The 25940-nt window shown below is 43.9% G+C and overlaps 1 protein-coding gene across 3 annotated transcripts in view; it reads right to left on the reverse strand.

Annotated features, from left to right (window-relative positions):
* Positions 1-5549: 5549 nt before the first annotated feature.
* The window catches only part of tmtc1 (transmembrane O-mannosyltransferase targeting cadherins 1), a 118996-nt gene continuing 98605 nt past the window's right edge, over positions 5550-25940 (reverse strand). For 2 of the 3 annotated variants that reach the window (XM_055650319.1, XM_055650317.1), the window contains exons 13-19: positions 24662-24764; positions 23620-23755; positions 19690-19834; positions 17083-17220; positions 16280-16402; positions 14717-14794; positions 11218-13553 (exon numbers count right to left, since the gene is read on the reverse strand). In XM_055650319.1, the coding sequence (XP_055506294.1) occupies positions 13392-13553; positions 14717-14794; positions 16280-16402; positions 17083-17220; positions 19690-19834; positions 23620-23755; positions 24662-24764 (885 nt within the window). In that variant the 3' untranslated portion in view covers positions 11218-13391. Of the gene's footprint in view, positions 5796-11217; positions 13554-14716; positions 14795-16279; positions 16403-17082; positions 17221-19689; positions 19835-23619; positions 23756-24661; positions 24765-25940 lie in introns of those variants that run through there. The other variant, XM_055650320.1, reaches the window with a different exon arrangement.

A 25940-nucleotide genomic window follows, 5' to 3' on the forward strand; every position in this document is an offset into this window, starting at 1 on the left:
ATATTTCATTTGGGCAGCTGATATGAATATTGATTTTTCTAACTTCAAGTAACCCCTGCATTCCCTCTCCCTCCATCCCTCCTGCACCCATGTCGCACCCGTTTCTTGTTCTCACTGAACAAACAGCCACCAATGGCCTGTTTCCTTTATCATCGTTACTTTTTTGCATGTCATTAATTCATTTGTTCTCTATATCACCGTCTGTGTCTCTCCATTCCCTTTCCCCCGACTCTCAGCCTTAAGAAGTGTCTGGATCCAAAACGTCACCCATTCCTTCTCACCAGAGATGCTGCCTGTCCCTGCCGAGTTACTTCAGCATTTTGTGTCTATCCTCCATTTACTGGTGTGGAATGGCAGTTCCCTTTCCGGCGGACCACTGTACATCATTCTCCCAGTTCCGCAATGGGGAAGCAACCCAGATAATGGGGAAGATCTTCCATTGTTCTGAGATCATTGACCTACCCCACTACCTCTGTTAGGAAATAACAGGATAAAATAACATGTAAGGGATCATGGATGTGTTCTGGTGCCCGTTATGCATGCAGTTTTGCCCAGGTATGCAAGTCATAGCACAGCTTGATAGGGTGGTAAAGAAGGCAGTTGGTACATTGGACTCCATCAGTCAGGGGAATGAGTAAAGAAGTTGGTACAAAAAAAGACACAAAGTGCTGGAGTAGCTCAGCTGGTCAGGCAGCATCTCTGGAGAACATGGATAGATGATGTTTTGGGTCAGCATCTTTCTTCAGACTGTTTGGGGGAGGGGCAAGGAAAGAAAGGTGGAAGAGAGGAGGGGCAAGTCAAAGCCTGGCAAGTAATAGGTGGAAAGGTGGGCAGCATCGACAAGTTGGGCCGAAGGGGCTGTTTTTGTTCTGTACGACTCTATGACTATAACATAGATTTAGTATGAATGTGTGATCAGTTGCTGATATGGACCCAGTGGGCTGTATCTTTAAAATAAACTGCATGCTTGGAAATGCATTGTCCATGAATGTCCTATTTCATTAGTAAAGTGTAAAGAGAGTGGTAGTGGGATGTGACAAGTGGGTAACTAGGCGTTATAAGGAGGTTAAAACCCTGCATGTGTATCTATCAAAATGATGAGAGACTGCGAAAAGTTAAATTTTGTAAATTCCTCCTTCAAGCGGCTTAGATTGTGTTGGAGAAACACTTTGCACGCTGGCATTATGCGGGAGTTTCACTGTGTGTTGTCTGGTAAGTATTTAATTTGTTTTGACAGAAAGTATGTTTCCTGCTGAGTTTCCCAATACAAAGGTTCTTAGGAGGCCATCAGAGAGCAGGCTAGAAGTCTTGGAAATTTAGCAGGAAAGTGATGTCTGTTTCAAATTCAGTTTTGTACTGGAGAAAGAGATGTAACAGCATATTACACGTTCTGAGAAGAAGCAGTTGGTTTCTGCTGCTCTCCTGCTGCTAGTTTAGTTTAGTTTGTTGCCACGTGTACTGAGATAGTGGAAAGCTTATTTGATGCTTTATATCCAGTCAGCGGACAGACTAGACATGATTACAATCAAAGGTACATAAAAATGCTGGAGAAACTCAGCGGGTGCAGCAGCATCTATGGAGCGAAGGAAATAGGTGACGTTTCGGGCCGAAACCCTTCTTCAGACTGAATTACAATCAAGTTGTCCACAGTACCGGATACAGGATAATGGGAATAATGTGTAGGGAGGAACTGCAGATGCTGGTTTACATCGAAGATAGACACAGAATGCTGGAGTAACTCAGCAGGCCAGGCAGTATCTCTGGATAGAAGGAACGGGAGATGTTTCGGGTCCAGAAAAAGGGTCTTTCCTTTTCTCCAGAGATGCTGCCTGACCTGCTGAGTTGCTCCAGCATTTTATGTCCATAAAAGGAATATGCTTTCAAAAGGGAGCTAGGTAGGGCTCTTAAACATATGGGGAGAAGGCAGGAACAGGGTTCTGATCGGGGATGATCAGCCATGATCACATTGAATGGCGGTGCTGGCTCGAAGGGCCGATTGGCCTACTCCATCTCCTGCACCTATTGTCTATTGTCTATTGAATAACATTTAGTGCAGCATAGTTAGAGTAAGAAATACTGCTGTTGAATAATAGGTTTAAAGGAGTGGAGCAATTGTAATAAATGATTGTAGATCCACTTCTGGGACCAGCCCGTAGAGGGTCGCCCGGTTTGGGCGCCTTCTTTGTCTCATAAATATAGTTACAAACACGTTTGATAATGCATTGTCTGAACCATGCTCTGATGGTGAAGATGGACACAAAGTGCTGGAGTAACTCAGTGGGTTACGCAGCATCTCTGGAGAAAAAGGATGGGTGACGCTCTGGGTCTGAAGAAGGGTTCCAACCCAAAATGTCACCCATCCTTTTTCTCCAGAAATGCTGCCTAACCTGCTGAGTTACTTCAGCACTGTGTGTCTATCTTCGGTATAAACCAGCATCTGCAGTTCCTTTCTACACATGATCTAATGACCGTCATTTCCTTTCAAATTTGGAAAGTGGGCTAAAAGGATATATTCAGCAAACCAATTGATATGAGAGTGATCTCACAATTATCAAGTGATTTCACTCTAATATGCCTCATTATGTTTGCTTCAATGGACAAGCTATTGAGGGGATAGAATAAATTCTGGTGTAGAGCCGGCAAGAGTCTTTGGGAATGGGATCCGCAGCAATGCATAAACAAAGTTAAGTCTTATTTATTAATGTCAACCTGAATCAGTCAGTCCTAAAACATATTCAGTACATATCTGAAAGACAGGAGTGTGGAGAATAGTCTGGCTTCATAAACTCACAATTATCAAGTATACAGACAGGGCTCACACATCAAGAACTCAGGGACTAGATCAAAGGCTGACACTTCATGGTAATCCTGGCGGGGATCCGGACTGTCTAAAGCTTTGCATTTCTATAATGCATTTCATGTGTCTTTTGCATTGTCTCAAAGCTAATGACACATCTGTGAAGCGTGCAAACTATTGTAAACCCCACAGCCAATTTCTGCAGAGACGAGGAGCTTTGTGATAATGAACAGATAATCTTGTCAGTCGCTTGTCTTTTTCTTTTTTTTAAACTTTTAATTTACTTTTAATTGAATTTTAATTTCAAGATTTTGTGTACCTTGTTGGTGTGTGTTGTGACTGTTGGCAGAACAATTTCCCTCCAGGGATGTATAAAGTTGTATTGTATCGTATCGTATCATATTAAGTGCAGAGAGACACAGAGGGCCGGAGTAACTCAGTGCTTCAGGCAGCATCTCTAGAGAAATAGCATGGGTGACCTTTTGTGTTGGGACCTTTCTTCACACATCTTCATACTATCTGTGGTACCAGCATCTGTAGTTACTTTTTACATTTCTTATTAAGTGCTGCTAATTGAGTACTTCATAGGCCAATAGGATTGTGACTTTGAAAAAGGCTCAGGTCAGCAGATTAATCATTTGATATCTCATCTGAGAAATGGCAACTTCTGACAATGCAGAGCACCTGAATGCTTTACCTGAGAGTTGCCCTGAATATTTGTGCTCAAGTCTCTGGAGTGAGAAGCAAAGCATTAGATTTGGAGGCCAGATTATGAACAATCAAGCCAGCCGAGGTGTTGGTGACTAATTAATTGAAATAAACCCTCGTTATAATGGACCATGGGTGGGGGAGGGGGGGGAATGGTATTACAGATTGTCCACTATTACCGAGTAAGGGATTACTGAGTAATAGAGCATCAAGTCATGAGTGTTTTATTGTCATGTGTCTCAGATAGAAAAATGAAATTCTTACTTACTGCAGCACAACAGAATGTGCAAACATAGTATGATATGACAAACAAGAGTGAAAAGGTCAGTGTGTACATACTCACGACATACTCACGACATACCCATATATACACACACATACTCAAAAAACAAACAAAAGAATGCAACAATAATAATAATAGTCTATTGAAGTTCAGAGCCTATATGAGGTTGTCGTGTTCAATAGCCTGATGGCTGTAGGGAAGAAACTGTTCCTGAACCTGGACGTTAGGGTTTTCAGGCTCCTGTACCTTCTTCCCGATGGCAGTGGTGAAATGAGTGTGAGGCCAGGATGGTGTGGGTCTCTGATGATGTTGGCTGCCTTTTTGAGGCTGCGACTCCGATAAATCCCTTTGATGGTGGGGAGATCAGAGCCAGTGATGGACTAGGCAGTGGTCACAACTTTTTGCAGTCTTTTCCACTCCCGGACGTTCAAGTTGCCCAACCAAACAATGATGCAACCAGTCAGTATGCTCTTTACTGTGCACCTGTAGAAGCTCAAGAGAATCCTCTTTGACATAGCAAATCTCTGTAATCTTCTCAGGAAGTAGAGGCGCTGATGTGCTTTCCTTATAATTGCATCAGTGTGCTGGGTCCAGGAAAGATCTTCGGAAATATGCACGCCCAGGAATTTGACGTTTTTGACTCTCTGCACCATCGTCCCATTCATATAAACAGGATTGTGGGTCCTCATCCTTCCTCTTCCAAAGCCCACAATCAGTTCCTTGGTTTTACTGATATTGAGAGCCAGGTTATTGTGCTGGTACCATTTGGTCAATTGGTCGATCTCACTTTTATACTCTGACTCATCACCATTGGTAATTCGTCCAACAACGGTGGTGTTGTCAGCGAATTTGATGAAGGAGTTCACACTATGTCCGGATACACAGTCATGAGCATAGTTAGTAGAGCAGAGGGTTGAGCACTCAGCCTTGAGGCGCCTGTACTGATTATTAATGAGGGTGAAGTATTTCTGCCAATTCAAACAGACTGTGTGAGGTCTGTGTATGAGGATGAGGATCAATTGCAGAGGGATGCGCAGAGACCCAGTTCCATGAGCTTGGTAACCAGCTTGGAGGGTTGATGGTATTGAATGCTGAGCTGTAGTCAATAAACAACGGCCTGGCATCTAATAACATCAGTGTTCTCCCTATCAAAGCGTGTGTAGAACACATTGAGCTGTTCAGGGAGTGATGCTTCACTGTGGCATGAGCTGCCTCCTGATTTTGCCTTGATGGCATTTAAACCCTGCCACAGTTTCCGAACATCCGCCCCATCCTCCGACTTCGAGGATGGAGCTCCCTTTTGTCCTTTTTGATGGCGTTGTCAAGGATAATTTCTGGATCATTGTATAAGTAGCAGAAAGTAGTATAATCTCATTGACCTTATCTGGGACACATGACAATAAACTCACTTGAATCTTGAATCTTGAACAAAGAACTACAGATGCTGGTTAATACACAAAAAGTTGGAGTAACTCATCAGGTGAGGCAGCATCTCTGGAAAACATGAATAGGTAACGTTTTGGGTTGAGACCCTTCTTCAGGCTCTCGGTCTGGAACTGGGCCTGGAATCCAGGTGAGTTGACGGTCCCGACCTGATGGCCGCTGGGGGAGAAGCGAGAATCGGCAGTCATTGGTCGCCAGATGGCAGGTGAAGGTCGGCAGTGGCCGAGGGAGCTGTGTGAGCCGGCGGTGGCACCAGTAGGTCCGACCTGGTAGCGGCTGGGGTGGTGGTGCGGGCCGGGAGTGGTGTCGGCAGCCCAGTCTGGCGGCGAAGGTCAATAGGTCCTACCCCTATAACCAAAATCCATTATAGAGGTCGCAATAACGAGGGTTTACTCAACAGCAATTGGTATCAATTCATCTACAGTCAGACCCAGATATGCACCAACTGGCTGCCATGTTGCCTTACATTACACTTTGCCCTCTAGAACATTCTGGTGTCATGAAATAGGCCATTTTTTTGTTTGTGGGTTTGTTGGTTGGGGGCTTCTGGACATCTGAATTTCCCTGAGGGGATCAATAAAGTATTTATTATTATTATTATTATTATTATTTAGTGCAAACTATCACTTTCTTTTCTGTTGCAATAGAACACAATAATCTTGTAAGAGTTGTGTTGGTATCGATCATGCATTGACAGTTTTACTTAGATTTTACTTTTTGTTTCAAACCACCCGAACAAGCAGTGTTACATATGTGTTATTTCAGAAAGGAAACTTCAATAATTACACCACATGCAACTGAATTCATACTGTTTCATGGTGGTGAGTTCAATCATTGACAAGGCCGGGCTCCACCTAAACAAAAAAAATCCACTCTTCCCTTGTGCCTCATTCCAGCGAACATTGTATATATTTAAACACAAACGGCCCAAGTGCATCTCAACACATCACATACAAACAAAAATGAAAAGTGATTCCACAGATTGATATCAGCTGGCAAGACTGTTTAGTCCATCGCTTGAAAACCTTTGGAGTGGATTTATCGCCCATTCGCTCAAGGAGAGGGAACAGATTCACGAAGAGTTTCATTTTATACACACACAGGATTCAATGCAAACATTTTGTAAATTAAAGAATTGGAATAAACATGGTTTAAGGAAGATAACCAAACCCAGGGCTCAATCTCCATATTTATTCCAATCAGAAAGTATCAGTAAAAAAATGGCCTAAAAACCAACGGTAGAATTGTATTCAGTTATTGAAAAGAGAGAGAGGGACCATATACCAACACTTGTATGGGGCTCAGCTATCCAAGAGAGCTAGCTGGAGGAGGAAGAGTAGGCTACAAGCTTTTCCCATTCAATGGCATTATCTTGTCACTTTCCCATCCAATCCCTATAATCTCTGTGATGTTAGCAGCCTATATAATTAAAGACCCAGTCATTCCTTCTTCTCCCCTCTCCTGTCAGGCAGAAGATACAGAAGGTTGATAGCGTGCACTGCCAGACTCACAAACAGTTTCTTCCCCTCTGTTATCAGGCTTCTCTATGATCTTTATGTAAACTAGAGTTCAGTCTAATTCTCCTTGACCTTATTACAGACATTGGGCATTGTCTCTGGAACTGTTGTGCTGTAATGTTGAGAACTATATTCTGCACTCTGCATCTTTCCTTTCGATTTACCTATTGCACTCGAGTTTGCACCATTGTATTTATGCAGAGTATTATCTGATTTGATTGGACCACATGCAAAACTAAACTTTTCACAGTACCTTGGTATACACGACAATAATAACCCCAAATCTGTTTTTACCAACATTTTATCTACCTCAGCCTTGAAAATCCTCATCAACTCAACATCTATATTTCTCTTGGGTAGGAAACTCATGGCCTTTAGAGACAAACCCAATCCTAACTGTACTACATCCACGAGCCCTTCGACTACACGCATCAGTCTTGGGATAAAAGCCCTCAGGATCAACATTAGGGTTAGGCAGTGCAATAATCATCCTTCTTGTGCTCATAGTTCTCACTACAGGAGATTCAGTCTCACTAGAGACTGCCATTTTGATCTGGCCTACGATCCACTTGCCTTTATTCGGCTCCACATTTTCTCACAGTCTTAGTCTTCGTCCTAACAGGCATTCATTCTGAATTTAGGACTCGAGATGGGGTTAACATTGTTTATTTTATTTTCCTGTCAAGGCTCGTCATTATCATTTTGGGCTGCACCCAGTTATGTTCCTTGGTTAAAGTAATCCTAGTTGGCTCCTGCGGCAGGGAAAAGTAGAGTTTAATATTCATTGCCTGTGCTTGAAGTTGGATTATAATTTATTTATCCTGCCCCATCTATTCAACATACTGTAGTTTTGGGAGTCGGTCTAAATCTATATTTGGTTTCTGGCGCTGTAAGGGAATACCGCTACACCTCTATGCTGTTCTTCTTTGGTTGCTGCCTGCTTACATTTAATTGCATAGACTACAGTCTATTGTTCACAAGTTATCCTTTATTCTATCTGGGCTATTTTTCTTGTGGTCGTGTGATGTATGTTTTTTTTAGTATTTTTAAGTGATTTCAAGGGTCACATTACGTTTCCCTTCAAGTTAGTGCAGCGTGTAGATTTATATTGACTAGTGGTCATTCGGATTTTTGACTCTAAAAGATGCAACCATGTATTCACCAAGTATGTTACCTTCACATCTGTCAAGTAAGACAAGTACTAAGGAGACCAAAACTGTTCATGGTATTTAAGTTATGGTCTCATAATTACAAGAAAATATCTTTCCTATTGCACTTCAAATAGTTATATGATTTCTGACATGTAATTCAAACTGCAGAGCATCCTGGACAATACATCTCACCCCCTCCATGACACACTGGTCAACCTGAGGAACACCTTCCACCAAGATGCAGGACAAAACGCCACAGGAGAACCTTCTTCCCTGGAGCTATCAAACTGTACAACACCTCCCCCTTCTGTTGTGGGCTAGACTGGGACTGACTCCCATCCTCCCTCCTCCCCTCTCATATCTTTGCACATCCCCAATCCATTCCACATGTCACATTCATTTCATGTTTCGTGTATATTTTGTGCTTTTTATGACTGTTGGCAGATCAATTTCCCTCCTGGGATAAATAAAGTTCTATCGTATCGTAAACAATGCAATATATTTGGAATTAACATGTCATCTCTTTTGGAATAAGAGGTAATCTAGATCCTGCAGAATTCATTGTATTAAGCATGAATCTCAGCACAGAGATATGTCACTGGGCCCAGGCAGTCTATGTCAGCATATGTGTGCAATCAAACCTTCTCATGTCTTTCCTCAACCTGCCACAGGAGGAATGTCATTAACCTGGAAGGGTGCAGAGAAAATTTACGAGGATGTGGCCAGACTTGAGGGGCTGAGTTGTAGGGCATGCTAAGACTTTGTGCAAGAGGCTGAGGAGTAATCTTACGGAGGTGTATAAAACCCCCGAGGGCAATATATGTAGGGTGAATGCACAGAGTCTTTTACCCAGAGTAGGGAAATTAAAACGTAGAGGACTTACATTTAAGGTGAGATGGGCAAGATTTAATAGGAACTAGAGGAGCAACTTTTTCACTCAAAGGCTGGAAGGTATATGGAACGTGCTGCCAGGGGAGGTAGTTGAGACAGGTACTATAAAAGCGTTGAAAAGACACTTGGACAGATATATGGATAGGAAAGATTCAGAGGATATGGGCCAAACGGGACTAGCTTAGATGGGGCATCTTGGTCGCATTGGACGAGTTGGGCCAAAGGGCCTGTATCTATGCTGTAGGGCTCTCTATCACAACCAAGCCTATTGGTACAGCCCTCTATTGCTTTTTTCCTTCATTACTAGTCCAGTCACTGCTTAAATGCATCGCCACCATTTGTTTCAACCACACCCAGTGGGAGTGAGTCCCACATTCTCGTTGGTTGAGAGGAATAGCATTGAAACAAGCTCTTCAATGCACCGAGTCCACACTGACTATCAATCACCCGTTCACACCAGGTTTATGCTGTTCCAATTTCACAATCACACCCTAAACACTAGGTCATAAGGTCATCAATGATAGCAGTAGAATTAGGCCATTTGGCCCATCAAGTCTACTCTGCCATTCCATCTTGGCTGATCTATCTCTCCCTCCTAACCCCGTGCTCCTGCCTTCTCCCCATAACCCCTGGCGCCCGTACTAATCACTTAGCCGTACCTAGAGGCCAATTAACCTACAAGCCTACATGTCTTTGGGATGTGCGAGGAAACCAGAGCACCTGGAGAAGCCCGTACGATAAAAAGAACATGCAAACTCCACACAGACCACTCCAAGATCACGGTTGAACAAATTTACCTAGAAATGGCGATGAAATTACTTCAGAGTTCCTGATTAGATTTTTAGTTCCCACCTGAAAATGAAAACCTTTGGTCATAGCTTCAGCGTTTTAAAGATCTTTATTACATTAACTATAAACTACATTGTATTGAGATGTTCAGCTTTGTCTGCTTCTGTACACTTATGTGCACGAGGCCATTTGGCCCATCGGTTCCATTCATCCTCTCCTCATTTTCACTGTGGTTCTGCAATATCTCCTCTCTTACATTAACTTTGACTCCAGCCTCGCACTGGGGATATTTTAGTCACCGTCACCTTCAAGTACATCTTTGGGGTGTTGTGGAGGAAGCTCAAGCAACCAGCAGAAACATAGTCATAGAGCCATGCAGCATGGAAACAAGCCCTTCGGTCCAGCTTGCCCACACCGACCAACATGTCCCATCTACAGTAGTCCCACCTGCTTGTGTTTGGCCCACATCTCTCTAAACCTGTCCTTTCCATGTACCAGTCTAATTGCTCCTTATATGTTGTGATAGTACCTACCTCAACTACCTCCTCTGGCAGCTCATTCCATACATCCACCATCCTTTGTGTGAAAATGTTACCCCTTTAGAATCGTATTATCCTTTACAACCACCCCCCGCCCCCACCCCACCTTACACCTGTACATCTGGTTCTCGATTCCCCTCCTCTGGGCAAGGGACCGTCCGTCTACCCAATCTACTCCTCTCATGATTTTATACCCCTCTATAAGATCACCCCTCATCCCCCTTCACTCTAACCTAGGCAGTCTCCAAAAAAGATAGCATCCAAGGTTAGAACTGAACCTGGAGCCCTGCAACCAAGAGGTAGCAACACTACTGCTGCATGCGTACGCTGCACTAAGTCCCTGGCCTCATCCTTGTCATGTCTACACCCTTCTCCAATCATCAGCTGTCAAGTCCCAAGCACCATAGTTCTCTATTATTTATTAATGTGCACAGGAGCATTAGCATCAATAGTTTATAATTATGCAGTCTGCCGCAATATGTAAATTTAGCAACCATCTCTGCACAATTAGCATTGCATTATTTACGTAAATGTATTTTCTAAATGTCTTCCAGTTAATGGTTTTGACATTAATACAACTTTAATATGTCACACGGTAGCACATTCCCACCTAATGGCCAGCCAAAGTCAAAATTGGAAGCAAAGTGAATTAGTCAGTAATTTTTCATTACTGTGAGCTGGCACAGATTCCCAGAGAGATTGGATGAAAAGCTTCATTTACCTCGCAGTCGTGGGAGGAGGGATCTCACCTCAATGAGAACGAATAATGCCAAACCAGTCCCCAACAACTTTCACAACTGCACAAAGCCTCCCAAAGGTACGGTGCTCAGAGAGTTAGAAATAGCTCTTAGGGCTAACGGAATCAAGGGATATGGGGAGAAAGCAGGAAAGAGCTACTGATTTTGGATGATCAGCCACAATCACTATGAATGGTGGTGCTGGCTCGAAGGGCCGAATGGCCTACCTGCACCTATTTTCGGTTTCTATGGTTCTATGTTTATCATTTCAGTTTTATAAAATGTTTGCATTTAAAATCAACCCCGTCAGTGCATTTAATATTTACACTGCACACAATCAAAATGTCTATACAAAGCAATAATTAAATATATTATGGCTTTAATATTTTTTATAAATAAATTATACATCTTATGTAAAAATAGAAATACATGAGAGATTTGCAGTATAATACGTCTAATGACAGGGATCATGGGTCACCACTTTCATATTAAGTAAGAAATCTAACTTCCACATGACCCCACAATAGTCATTATTTGTTCACCTGCCAATTGATTATTTTTTTCTATAGTTGCCACTTCGGTAACGTCACGACATTACAATTACATGATGTGCTCTTGTACGAATGGTTGATTTGACTTCCGGTAAACGTGCATGTATTTGTAGATCAGATAGTGAGGGGGGGGCCTGAGACGCCAATTCCCAGTGACTGGAGGACCAAGTGTGGGGAAAAGCTTGCAACTGATGGATGGGTGAAGGGAGGGGGGGGAGGCATGAAGCCTGGAGACCCACAAACACTGTTCACCTACACAATGCCACTGCGCGCATCCCTAAACTAAGCATAACATTCCAGTTTTGAACCGTACGGAAAAGCATCACTCAAAGAACCAAAGACATCAGAACCAAATTTTCCATTTTCCCAATACTTGTCCAAAAAAAAAAATTGGAAACAGACCTATACAACTCCACGCGAGATGCCTCTAATTTTCCACAAGATATCTAGGCCCGGTAAACTTTTCCCCCTTTTAATAAAACAAGTTCGGCCAGTTTCATTTTCCATTGTTAACCTGCCGGCCATTAGCCGTTCTATGGACATCACGTACTTTAGGGACAACTAGCCCTTTGCCCATACAAGGTTTAAGAAATTATCTCTGCTGTCGACCCCGTCTACATACACTAACCTAGGTGCACACTCCCAGTGTGAGATACTGGAGAGCAATGAAGATGGTAAACACCAAACCATGCAAGATGAATCTCATGCCAACAAGCATGACTCTGCATGAACAGACAGAATGGTCAGCAGTACCTGGATGGTAGTTAATCCGATCGAGGTGGCAAGTTCCCAAGGCATGTTTCTTTAAATTTAAATTAATAATTAATATTTCTTTCTGCGTGTTCAGCGAGAGAAAGCTCAAACTGGCAAGACAACACAGAAGTAGTAACATCCATAAGAGCTCTGCCACTGTAAGAGTGAACAATCTGATATTGTGGTCCCCTGTCTCAAAGGCAGGTAAGATCAGGAAGACCATTTGGTTTGCTATTACACATTTATCCAGGGTGACCCATCAGTTTCTGCATTTTAGCTTCCACGATACAAGGGTTGTCTCCCTCAGTGCCTATCAGGATGGTACTCCTAGTAACTGTCAAATTGATCTATTCCTGCATTAAGCAGGACTCAGACACTCCCATATACATACTGCCATATATCTAAGTGCTGACATTAAGTTAATGGCCCACAGCCTCAGCTCCACAGCATCAGATAAGCACTCTAATCTATGGATACCATTACCACAGCAAGCAGGCTCCCTATTTTCACTCTTGAAACAAAACTTGCCCTTTGCTGCCTTTGTGATCCACCTCACTAGCGTCTGCTCTCGGATCTCACTGCTAACATTTCATGTTGACTTTCTCAAACAAGAAAACGATCTGAGAGTTAACACAGACACACTGTACACTGCAATCAATATCCAATGCATTGTGATCAACACTGTGCCCTGACTGTTTTCATTGCATGCTATTCACAACGACTGGTAAGATTACGCCACATAAGGAGTTAGAAAGCCTCAGACATTTTGCTAGCTCGGTTTGATATAAGGAGGAAAAAAAAATCTAGAGTGGATTTCTTCACTTTTAGCTAGATTCCGACCTGATTTCATTTGATAAATTTTCCTTCTAGGTATTGTATTAGACAGTCAGAATCTGCCACTCAATACACACAAGAGCCATTGAAAGGAAGGCTCATTTGAATGGTTCTGCATTAAATTTCAGAGTTGCTTTGTCATGTTGAGCTTCACCAAACAAAAGAGGTTGTGAAGGTGAATCCCAAAGTGCAGATGCTTGTAATTCCCAAATGCAGTGTAGGTTTTTGGTTGTGTATCAGTCTCGGCAGATGCCAGCTGTAACACAATCGATACCTCCCTGTTTTCTTCATCTAGACCGATTCCTTGCTCGTTTCAGTCATCTTGGGCATCCCAAGGAGCACCAAAATACCGTCATCTCTTGTCGTGCCATGTAAAAGTGGAGAGCCAGCGTCCTCTGTCAACTTGTGCCTTGGTCTCCAGCGCTCTGCTCCACCCTCCTGTCCTCTTGCAACTTCTTCTCCAGGCGGTCCAGTTTGCTGAGGTTTTCTCGCAGAATCTTGCTGTTTGGTACAAGCTCCAGGGCTTTCTCGTAGTAGCCCCGTGCTGCAACGTAGTCCCCCTGCCGGATTAGGACACAGATAAGGCCACACAGTAGAGAACAACCGTAGTGTGTAAGGAAACATACACCAGTACATTGGCATCAAGGGATATAGGGAGAGAGCAGTGAGATAAGGGCGGCATGGTGGCGCAGTGGTACAGCTATTGCCTTACAGCGCCAGAGACCCGGGTTCAATCCCCACTACAAATGCTTGACTGTACGGAGTTTGTACATTCTCCCCATAACCTGTGTGGGCTTTCGCTGAGATCTTCGGTTTCCTCCCTCACTCCCAAGACGTGCAGATTTGTAGGTTAATTGGCTTAGTATAAATGTTAAATTGTTCCTAGTTTGTGTAGGATAGTGTTAGTGTTAGTGTGCAGGGATCACTGGTCGGTGCGGACTCCGTGGGCCGAAGGGCCTGTTTCTGCACTGCATCTCTAAACTAAACCAAACTAAAAGAGAAAGGATCAGCCATGATAGTAATGAATGGAGGAGCAGCCTCAAAGTGCCGAGCTCTGTCATGTTTCTCAGTTCACTATCATCAGTAGCAAAGCAGCCTGCTGCAAGTAAACAGGTTACACAGTGAGTGAACAAAGACACAGAGTGCTGGAGTATCTCTGCAGACCAGGCAGCAACTCAGGAGAAGATGGATAGGTAATGTTTTGGAATGGGAACCTTCTTCTACGACAATCAGTGCGAAGAAGGGAATGCCGCTTTGCCCGAGATGCTGCCTGACCCACCCAGTTACTCCAGCACTTTTTTTTTTTTTGTTGTAAAACTGCATCTGCAGTTCCTTGTGCCTGCAGAGTAAGTGATCTGTTTCAACCCCCATCTCCAGCTTTTGCACAGGATGTACAGCAGAGAAACAGGCCATTCGGCCCAACCAGTCAATGCTGGTGTGTATGCCCCATTCCAGCCTCCTCCCACCTTTCCATAAATCTATCAGCATTACGTTTCCCATTCCACCTCGCTTGTTGTCCAGCCTCCCCTGACAGAGCATGGAGATTATTTACCTCAGTCACTCCCTTGTATAAAGAAGACTCTTTTAAATTCCTTAGTGGATTTTGTGGTGACGAACATATTGATGGGTTCTTATTATGCTCTGGTCTACTCTCTCTACTTATCCACCATCATTTTAGAGATGAAAGAGGCACCATCAAGGGACAGGGTGATTTTCCACTGACCTTTATGTGCCGGATGCCGCCCATGTTCATCCAAGCCTGAGACAGATCTGGGCTCAGCTCTACTGCCTGCTTGTAGCTCTGGGTATTCAAAGCAGATAAAAAATACAGACTTCAGGAACACAGCTAAAGGCTCAACAGGAGGACATGTTCTGAACTCACAGACCCGAGAGCTCGGTCAAACCAGTTGTCTATTCTTGGTGAAATGAACACTGATATTTCACAGATTCCCATTCTACCATCTTTAAAACGTCATCAGCTGGTGGCTAGGCTGAGAGACTAGAACTACTGATTATTTCCCAGTTGATAGCATCTATTGTCTCACTCTCCATATCAGCTGACATTGTCACCTTCCCCACCTGCCCAGACATAGAAAGAGTCGCTTAGCTGCAAAGGGGCATCACAACTGGTTCTCAACCTCTTCTTCCTCAATGTCTCCACTCACTCCTGTTCATGTAGGAACACTGACCAGGATGATGAAGAGGTCTTAATCCAAAGGTTGAGACAACCGATCGTCTTCAGCTTGACGGAAAATTTGGAGAAGGTTTCTCTTGCATCTCCGGGCAATTATTCTTCAATGAGGCGTTAGTTATATGTCAATGAAAGCTTTTCATCTCTGGATCAGGGAATGAGGAGATCATCCTATTCTAGAAATGTTAAAATGACATCTGGGCTGACGCTTCAATGTAGCAATAAAAATAAAATGCTGCACAGCCCGAGGTATCATTTCCTGAATGAGACATCAAATGACATCTGCACCTCCCACACAGCTGTGCATGTCAGATTGTACATGTACCCTGTCTGTGATAAGCTACAGGAGAGATTTACCAAATGGTTTCAAGGATGAGGGGGACAGGAGAGGCCAGGCTTGTTCTCCTGGGAGAAGAGGTGGAGAGAGAGACGACAGAGGTTGGCAATTTCACAACTGGATTGGAAAGGGAAGCTGTACCCAGATGAAACAAGGAGCAGTGATCACAGAGTTAAAGTGATGGGCAGAAAATAAATAAGGTATTTAAGAAAATAAAAGTGTCGCTAATCTGAAATACACTGCCCGGAGGATGGAACAAACAGAATCAATCAAATTGCTCAATAAGTAATTAGATAATCACTTGTAAGGAAAGAATTTGCAGAGCTCTGGAGAGGAATGCACAGTTGACTTTGTCAAGCTGTAGAGAGCTGCAGCTGCAGTGAGCTTGTATAGCTGCAATGCATTCCAGCTATACTGCAATATACTGCAATACACCGCAGCTATATGAGTGAATGCCAGTATACATGTGTTTGGCTGTAGATTATACAAGTGCATTATACTCATATATTGAATGGACATTTTTCTTGCCATAAAAATTCTATGATCCTGGAACTGCACGCAAAACAAAATTCACTAGTTTGGCGACCTTCGAGATTTTTAAGGTTGTAGAAGGCACTCTAGAAATATAACTTTCTTTTAGCAATAACTGCAGAATGTATTCCTAATTTTATGCCTCGTGCTGTATTATTACATTCTATTTCTTTAAAGTCAGTTTAAGGGTGGCACTGGCAACGTTTAGAGTTGGGTAAACTATGCACCTCAAAGGCCACATCAAGCCTGTTCAGCTCCCTCAGAAGATTTCCTTCAGAAAAATATAGCTCTGCAAGCACTTTTGGGTCTTTGGTCTTCATTTGGACGGCTTTTTTCACAGCTTCAAGTGCCTAATGTGAAAGGAGAGATTATTGACTGAAAAAAATAAAATTAACTGTGTAATAAAGAATCCAAAGAGACAGGCATATATACTAACCTACCTGAACTCCCGGTGGCTCAGCACTTCAACTCCCCCTCCCATTCCCAAACCGACCTCTCTGTCATGGGTCTCCTCCATTGCCAGAGTGAGCAACACCGGAAATTGGAGGAACAGCACCTCATATTCCGCTTGGGTTGCTTGCATCCTGATGGCATGAATGTTGAATTCTCCCAATTTTGCTAGCCCTTGCTGTTTCCTCCCCTTCCTTAACCCTCGAGCTGTCTCCTCCCATCCCCCTGCCCTCGGGCTCCTCCTCCTCCTCTTTTTCCTTCCTTCTCCCCTCCCACCCCCCATCAGCCTGAAGAAGGGTTTCGGCCCGAAACGTCGCCTATTTTCTTCGCTCCATAGATGCTGCTGCACCCGCTGAGTTTCTCCAGCAATTTTGTGTACCTTCAATCTTCCAGCATCTGCAGTTCCTTCTTGAACGCATATATATATGTATGTGTGTGTATTTATGTGTGTATTATACATATAAATGTATATACACACATATATATACATCACAAAGCCCCAGAAAGAGGCTTAGATGCTGTTCATCTCCATTAACACACTGGTAAACGAGTGCATGCACGGTTTAACGATGATCCTCACCTCTTTCAAGTTCCCACTTTTACTGTGGATGACCGACAAGAGACGCTGACACTCCAGGCAGTTGCTCCTTTCACTTGCCACCTGGTTGATGATCCTCTCGGCATCCCTGGGTCTGCCGGCCACGGACAGGACCTGAGCCTAACAAACAAGCCGAGAGTCAACCTGGGACAGTCCACACCTGAACAGAGCTGGCTACAGTGCAGACATGAAGAGAGAACTGACCACAGGCCAAACCAAAAGAAAGCTCCAGCCACAGGCCAGGGCGTATGGCCGACCCAGGCATGGTCAATGCTAAATCTGCACTGCATCTCCCCCCCCCCACTTCCGTCTCTCCCTTCCAAACAGAGATTTATTGGGGGCGGTTTCTGGAAGGTCGATGGCAAAGATTTCGAGAACTGCACAACGTATAAAGTATGTTATTTTTTCTGAATTCCAAAAAAGATTTTGAAATAAGCATTATGATGTAATTCATTAGGATTTAGATCGCTGTCTGACCCAGCCATATGTGAGTTTTAAGTCTGCATGGAAACAGGCCCTTCAGCCAAAATGTCCATCTGTCCATGTTCTCCTAAAGATGCTGCATTGACTCGTTACCAGTAATTAACCCCAGCACTTTGTGGAGTGTTTTTCCCCATGATATTGATGATCGGACTTCTAATGATCACTCTACCGCTCTGCCACCGTGCTGCCTTCATGTTGTGCGTCTCATGTGTTAAAGCCACATTGACTGCTCGTGTGTCATATTCCAAATAATTTTTGGAAGTTTCCCAGCCATCTTAGTTATACTTGCTTTTTGTACAGCATGGAAACAGGCCCTTCAGCCCACCAAGTCCACACCGACTAGTGAATTTACCCCCACCCACTTACACTAGCACTATCCTACACAAGGGACAATTTACAATCTTTACCGAAGCTAATTAACCTTCTTGATTAGTGCAGGTGTCAGGGGTAATGGGGAGAAGGCATGAGATTGGGGATGAGAGGGAAAGATAGATCAGCCATGATGGACTGGCGGGGTAGAGTTGATGCTCCGATCACTTATGAAATGAACTCACTTATAATGGGAAATGGGCAGTCAAGTGATTGGTCAGTGTATTTGTGAGGAGTGAATATTTCTGTCAGTACAGGGTCACATATGCTCTAAAGTAAGGGAAATATACCAGGTTTGTTCAACGACAATGACAATTATAATTTATATAAGTTCATAAGCCATAAGATCAGAAGTAGGCCATTCGGCCCATCAAGTCAACACTGCCATTCAATCATGGCTGATCTATCTTTCCCTCTCAACCCCATTCTCAGTCCTGCCTTCGCCCCATAGCCGTTGACACCCTTACTAATCAAGAATCTGTCAGTTTAAAAATACCCAAAGAGATTTATTAACATTTATCAACAAGCATAGATCAAGACAATCAAAACCTTGGTTTGTTCCCCAGTGAATTTTGAAAATTCAGCTAGAATTCAGAGATTGATAGATTTCTGGGGGATTCAAGGGACATGGAATCAGTGCTGGAAAATGGCACTGAGCGAAATGTAGACACAGTGCTGGAGCAACACAGCGGGTCAGGCAGCATCTCAGGAGAACATGGGTCAGTGACATTTTGGGTCGGACCCTTCTTCAGACTGATTAAGACTGAGCTAAAAGATTAGCGGTGATCTTCTTCAATGGCTGAGAAAGCATGAGGAATTTAACGGTCTGTATCAAGCAGCAGCTGTGCACCTAGTGTAAAAAAAGATGATGGAAGATTTACTTGGGAAGAAATTATTCAGTAACTCCCTTTGAAATCATTGGTTTTAAAACAGGGATGACAATCAAGTCTACATAAGAGGATGAGGACCAGGCTCTGTAGATCTACTGTATCTTCCCAAGACCAAATCCAGCCCCCATTTCCCTCAATCCATCCTCGATACACCACGGACATGCATTGCTACACTCTCGGTAAGTGGCCAAGAAATGGTTTAGTTTAGATTAGAGATGCAGCGTGGAAACAGGCCATTCGGCCCACTGAGTCCACACCGACCAGCGATCCCGGCACGCCAACACTATCCTATACACACACGAGGGACAATTTACACTTATATCAAGCCAATTAACCTACACGGAGAATCTCGGAAAAGTTCTCAGAGAAAATCCACGCGGTCACGGGTAGAAGATAGAATCTCCGTACAGACGGCACCTGTAGTCGGGATCGAACCTGGGTCTCTGGCGCTGCAAGCACTGTAAGGCAACAACTCTACCGCTGCACCACCGTGCCGCGATGTGGGGAGAATCTGGCTGGATATTTCATCTTCCACTTCACAATGGCCACTGAGTAAATAATTCAAATCACAATTTTGCTCAAATCATCAATGTTCAGAGGTTTTGTTTTTTTAAGGCAGCTTTCTGCTAGGTTGCTCACAAGAGTGTCTGGAAGATACATTTTTAATGAGGAGAAAGAAGTCTGAAGAATTGCCAACAAAAAGATAACTGCAGAAAATATTGCTTCATGCCTATTCCGTTGTGCAGAGTTCATCCCTTAAATTAATAAGGTTAACATATTAGTGATACATCAGAGTGATCAATTGGACGATATTTCACATTTATGTTTCCTCCGGCCCTGTACGTACCACTGCCAGTTGCAACTCGCTGTTTTTTGGCTGCATTGAGATCGCCTCTTTGTAGATCTGAAGGGCTTCCTCATATCTCCCTGTGTTGTAGTACAGAGCTCCCAGTGGAGACAGGACATCCACGGTCCGTGTAACGTTGAGTGCCCTGCAAACAACAACAGCGCGCCTTCAACAACCAGCCATACAGCACAGAAACTGACCCCTTCGGCCCACCCCGTCTATGCCAAACATCGAGCATCCATTTACACTCATCCTAGATGTTATACGCTGAAAAGCTCTCGATAGAGCCTCACTCAGCACTATGATGGTGGTGGGCGTGCTGGTCGAGATGGAGGTGATTTTGGATTTGCATCTTTGTATGTGTTGATGTTTTGGAGATCTCTGATGCTGGCTGGTAGGGTATTCCAATCCCTTGCTGTCTTGAAGAAAAAAAGTTAGAAAGTGCTAATGAAGTGCCGTGCAGAATGAAACAATTTCCAGGTTGGAAGCTTCTGATTGACGTGCTTATGGGTGCTTCATCCGACATGAACCGCATTCTGCTATCCAACATTCCCACCCAACTCCAACAAGGTTCTTCCACTGACTGCTACAATATGGACAACCTATAGTTTCCAAATTAGTATGGTTTAGTTTAGAGATACAGCACGGAGACTGGGTCCATGCTGATCATCGATCACCCAGTCACATTGTTTTATGTTACCCCACTCCTCATCCACTCTATCTACACTAGGGACAATTTGCAGAGGTCAATCAATGTACAAACCCTGACGTCTTTGGGACGTGGGTGGAAACCCACGTGGTCACAGGGAGAAGGTACAAACTCAACACCCGATTGCACCCGAAGTCAGGATCAAATCTGGGTCTTTGGTGCTCTGAGAGCAACTCTTGAGCGATTGTGTCACCTTTTAACTGACCAATCCACAAAATATTCGGATGTGGACAAACTCTTCAGCTTTCTGTACGTCACATACACAGAGACAGAGAAACAAGTTGATAGTATAGACAAGGTTTGGTCGACCAGATTGGACGTCTTGAAACAATGGTGGCAAGTTGGAATTAAAAATTCTCTCCTCTTCGTTGAGGTTTCAATTTGTGTATAGAGTGGCACAGCGGCACAGCGGTTAGTGCTGCTGTCTCACAGTTCCAGGGACCTGGTTTGATCCCAACCTCAGGTACTGACTTCCTCTGGTGGCTACTCTGATTTCCTTCCAGATACTAAAGGTTTGCTGCAGGGATGGCTGGCTATATTTCCCATTAGTCTAGGATAGAATTGTGCTATTCAGAGCTGGCATGGATTAGATCAATCAACTCTCCTCATTTTGAGTCATAGTCAGAGTCATTGAGCACGGAAACAGGCCCTTCGGCCCAACTTGCCCAAGCCAACGAAGATGCCCCCCATCTTCATTAGTCCCATCTGCCCACGTTTGGCCCATATCCCTCTAAACCTTTTCTATCCATGAACCTGTCTTTTAAATGTTGATATTGTCCCCAAGTCATTAAGAACATATTAAAAGTACCTTTCACGTTAATAATTGTCACCTTTCTGTGTGGATGGCATGATACATCTCTGCTTGTTTCTGTGCAAGGCTCACATGGTGAGGCTGGGGGTGGCACAGTGGTAGAGTTGCTGCCTTACAGCGCTTGCAGCACCCAGGACCCAAGTTCGATCCCGACTATGGGTGCTGTCTGCACGCTGTTTGTACGTTCTCCCCGTGGCCGTGCAGGTTTTCTCCGAGATCTTCAGTTTCCTCCCACACTCCAAAGACGTACAGGTTTGTCGGTTAATTGGCTCGATATAGTGTAAAAATTGTCCCTACCTAGTGTGTCTAGGATAGTGTTAATGTGTGGGGATGATAGATTGATGGACCCGGTGGACCGAGGGGCCTGTTTCCACGCTGCATCTCCAAACTAAAACTAAACCAAGTGTCTTTTGTATTGTTAACACTGTTTTCTCTCTAGCCGCTGCCTGGTCTGCCAAGTACTTTCAATATTTTCCTTTTGTTTTACATTTACTGCATCTGGAACAAAGTGATTTTTTTTTGTTCTCCTGAATATGTGTTTCTTTGAACAGCATGGTTTCCATTTGACAGAGTAACCCTTGGAAGGTTTAATAAGCCAGCAACTCGTTCAAACAATATACAACAAAGTGTTTTTCCTTGATTTTTCTTGCTGACCCGCTATTTATTGTCTAAACTTCCTTCCAGTATATCCACTTTCCAATATCTGAGCCAAATAATCATTGAAAAGACTGCAGACATTTAAAGAGAAAAGAGAAATTCTGACCAGATGGAAATCAGAGGTACAAATATTTTTTTCTACATTTTTTTTAATACTGCTATAACTTTTCTCCTGGTTTGGTCACAGTAATGTCTGGAGATTAATTTGTACTTACTGGACTTTGTAGAGTTTGTAGTGTTGCCAGCTAAGGGGTTATCTTTGCAGTGATTGTGTAGGAAAGAACTGCAGATGCTGGTTTAAATCGAAGATAGACACAAAATGCTGGAGTAACTCAGCGAGACAGGCAGCATCTCTGGAGAGAAGGAATGGGTGACGTTTCGGGTCGAGACCCTTTTCAGTCTGAAGAGATGCTGCCAGTCCCGTTGAGTTACTCCAGCATTTTGTGTCTATTTTTGCAGAGATTGTCAGCTTTAGGATTAGCTTATCGAAGAGTTTGACAACATGCTGAAGATGTTTTGTTGTCTCCAGGGTTGGTAATGTTACCTGATTGCTCTCCTACAGAATGATGTCACTGTTCAGCACAGGATAGAGTTCAGGTGTGGATAGAGTGGATGTGGAGAGGATGTTTCCACTAGTGGGGGAGTCTAGGACCAGAGGCCATAGCCTCAGAATAAAAGGAGGTATTTTAGAAGGAATTTCTTCAGTCAGAGGCTGTTGAATCTGTGGAATTCATTGTCACAGATGGCTGTGGTGGCCGTCAATGGATATTTTTAAGGTGGAGATTGACAGCTTCTTGATTGGTACGAGTGTCAGGGGTGATGAGGTGAAGGCAGGAGAATGGGGTTGAGAGGGAAAGATGGGTCAGCCATGATTGAATGGAATAGATTTGATGGGCCAAATGGCCTAATTCTGCTCGTAGAACATGAAATGATCACAAAATCTGGTCCTTTGGCCCATAATGTCCATGCCGACCTTTTATCCAATATACACTAATCCAAATTGCTGCATTACGATCATATCCTTCAGTGCATTGACTATTTAGGTGTCTGTCCAAGTGCCTCTTAAAAGTAATAATCATATCTGATTGCACCACCTCCTCTGGCAGCATGTTGTGGGGCAGATTGGAGCCCATGGAAATTGGAGGTCAGTTTGTGCCCTAGTTACATGCTACTGATCACACCCTCTTGTACCATTTGCTTTTTCTCCACACATATATCCTCTGCCGTTCAGCTGAAGAAAAATACAGGCTTGTGCTGCAGTTGTCTATCCTACCAAGGCTGCTTTAGTTTCATCCCTGTCTTTTCACTCTGCCAGGAAGAGGACATTTTATATTGACTCAGCATAAGTCTACTGACCAAACTAACCAGGCGACCACTTGAAAGAGGATTCACTAACTCGGACAGATGCGCACTCCCTCCACGTTTCCGGCAGCGTTTCCCCGTCATTCCAACGTGACAATCGAGGACCAGAGGCGATAGGTTCAAGGTGAGGGGTAAAAGATTTAATAGGGGTAACTTTTTCACTCAAAGGGTGATGGGTGTATGTAACAAGCTGCCAGAGGAGGTAGTTGAGGCTGGGACTATCCCAACGTTTAAGAAACAATAAGACAGGTACGTGGAAAGGACGTTTGGAGGGATATGGACCAAACGCAGGCTGGTGGGACTAGTGTAGATGTGACATGTTGGCTGGTGTGGGCAAGTTGGGCCGAAGGGCCTGTTTCCACACTGTATCACTCTATGACTGTGAACTTACCGTTTGTACCATGTTTCCGCCTCTTTGTTCTTGTTGGCGGACCGCAGCAGCCGGCCGAGATTCAACATGGCCACATAGTGTTTGGGGTTTAACCGGATGGCATGAAGGTAGTGGCCAGAGGCCGTCTTCCCATCTCCTGCAAAGGCCAAGAAAACCCGACAGTCAGTGGTCAGTGGGCCAGAGACATACAACATGAATGGATTGAAGGAGGAACACTCCAGTAGATTAGGTCAATGAAGTAACATATCTGGTAACAGACTGGGTCTAAAGAGTAAAATTTCTGGCAGTAGACTAGGTCAAAGGGATAACATCCCTGGAATAACAGCCCTGGTAGTTTATTCACAGGACTTAAAGGAGCAGAGATTTGTCCAATTGATCTATTCTGTGAAAGGGTTGAAATGTTATTATTTGATGGATCAACAACCCTGGAGTAACACTCCTTACAGTAGACGAGTCTAAGGAGTAACAATCCTGGCAATAGACCAGATCTATGGAATAACAGGTAGAAACACAGAACTGCAGATGCTGTTTACAAAAAAAGACACAAAAGTGTTGGAGTAACTCAGCGGGACTGGCAGTATCTCTGGAGCACACGTGGATAGGTGACGTTTTGGGTCTGAAGAAGGGTCCCGACACTAAAAACGTCACCTATCCATGTTCTTCACAGATGCTGCCTGACCCACTGAGTTACTCCAGCACTCTGTGTCGTTCTTCTCTCTGGAGTAACATCCCTGGAGTAACTAATCTATTAGCAGAAGTGTAATGGGTTGAAGGAGGAACACTCCTGGCAGTAGATTTGGTCAATGAGGTGACATCCCTGGGAGTAGACTGGGTCCAAAGAGTAAAATTCCTGGCAGTAGGCTCGGTCAATGGAATAACATCCCTGGAGTAACAGCTCTGGTAGTCAACTAGACATATGGAAGTTGACTTGGTCTATGGAGTAACACCCATGAAGCCAAAATCTTCAGCTAGGGAGTAAAATTGTCCCATTAATAACAAGCTCAGCTGATGTGCATCAAATAAAAATAACTCTGTTGCTTACCTCTATCGACTAAGAAGACACCATAGTTGTTGTGTAGATCTGAATTCTCAGGGCAATTTTCAACGCCTCTTGTATAGATGTCATCAGCCTCTTCAAATCGCTCCTTGGGTGACACAGGAGGGGCAGACAGTGTTTTGAAAAGTTGTGATTACTTTTTAACTCTCAACATGACACAATTTAGTGCCTTCCACCATTCAGCTACTCAGCTTGCTAAGTTAACGTGAGCCTTTAAGGGGTAACACTCCTGGTAGTAAACGCTCAGTTGCAGCTTTGTATAAGAGGCTCCATCTAAATGGGAATAGGTGGCACTGTGGTGCAAGATGTTGGTTACAGTGGCCAAGATGGTAGAGCTGCTGCCTCACAGCCCCAGTGATCCGGGTTCAATCCCAACCATTGTTTCCGATTCTCCCTGCAACTGCATGGGTTTGCTCCGGGTACTCCGGCTTACTTGCACTTCCCAAAGAATTGTGAGTTGGTCGGTTAATTGGTCACTGCCAGTTGCCCCTAGTGCGTAGATGAGTGACAGAATATGAGTGGGGTTGTGTGCAGAATGGGTTAAATGGGTGATTGATGGTCAGTCTCAACTCTGTGGCCTGTTGTAATGCTGTCGGACTTTCTGACTGTGACTGAAAGGAGCCTACGGCACAGTGGAGCAGTGACAGGGCTGCTGCCTTACAGTGCCAGAGGCCCGGGTTCGATCTTGGCTATAGGTGCTGTCTGTTCACTGAAGAAAATTAACCTACAGACTTGCACGTCTTTGGTGTGTGGGAGGAAACCTTTTGTTTATTCATTTTCATTTTCATCTTTTCTTTTCTTTTTTTTTTTGATCGTTCGAAATAAAAGATATCATTCATTCATATCATTCATTCATTATTCATTCATTATTCATTCATTCATTCATATATTAATTCATTCATATCATTCATTCATTCATTCATTCATTCATTCAAACCGGAACACCCAGGGAAAACTCACGCTGTCATGTACAAACTCAGTACAGACAGCACCCGTAGTCAGGATCGAACCCCGGTCTCTGGTGCTGTGAGGTAGCAACTCTACCGCTGCGCCACCATGCCGACCCAAAGATCTGCCAGCAGAAATTGTACCGAGGAGGATAAATGATGGTTGCTGCAGATGATGGATCAATGAAGAAATGGATCAATGACAGTAATGCATCAATCAAGTGTGACGCACTGATCGTGCCAAAGCGAGGCATTGCAGAGAGAGATTGACACTAAATTCTGGAGTAACTCAGCGGGTCAACAGCATCTCGGGAGCA

This window comes from Leucoraja erinacea, chromosome 19 (genome assembly GCF_028641065.1).
Source record: "Leucoraja erinacea ecotype New England chromosome 19, Leri_hhj_1, whole genome shotgun sequence".
Taxonomy (NCBI): Eukaryota; Metazoa; Chordata; class Chondrichthyes; order Rajiformes; family Rajidae; genus Leucoraja; species Leucoraja erinaceus.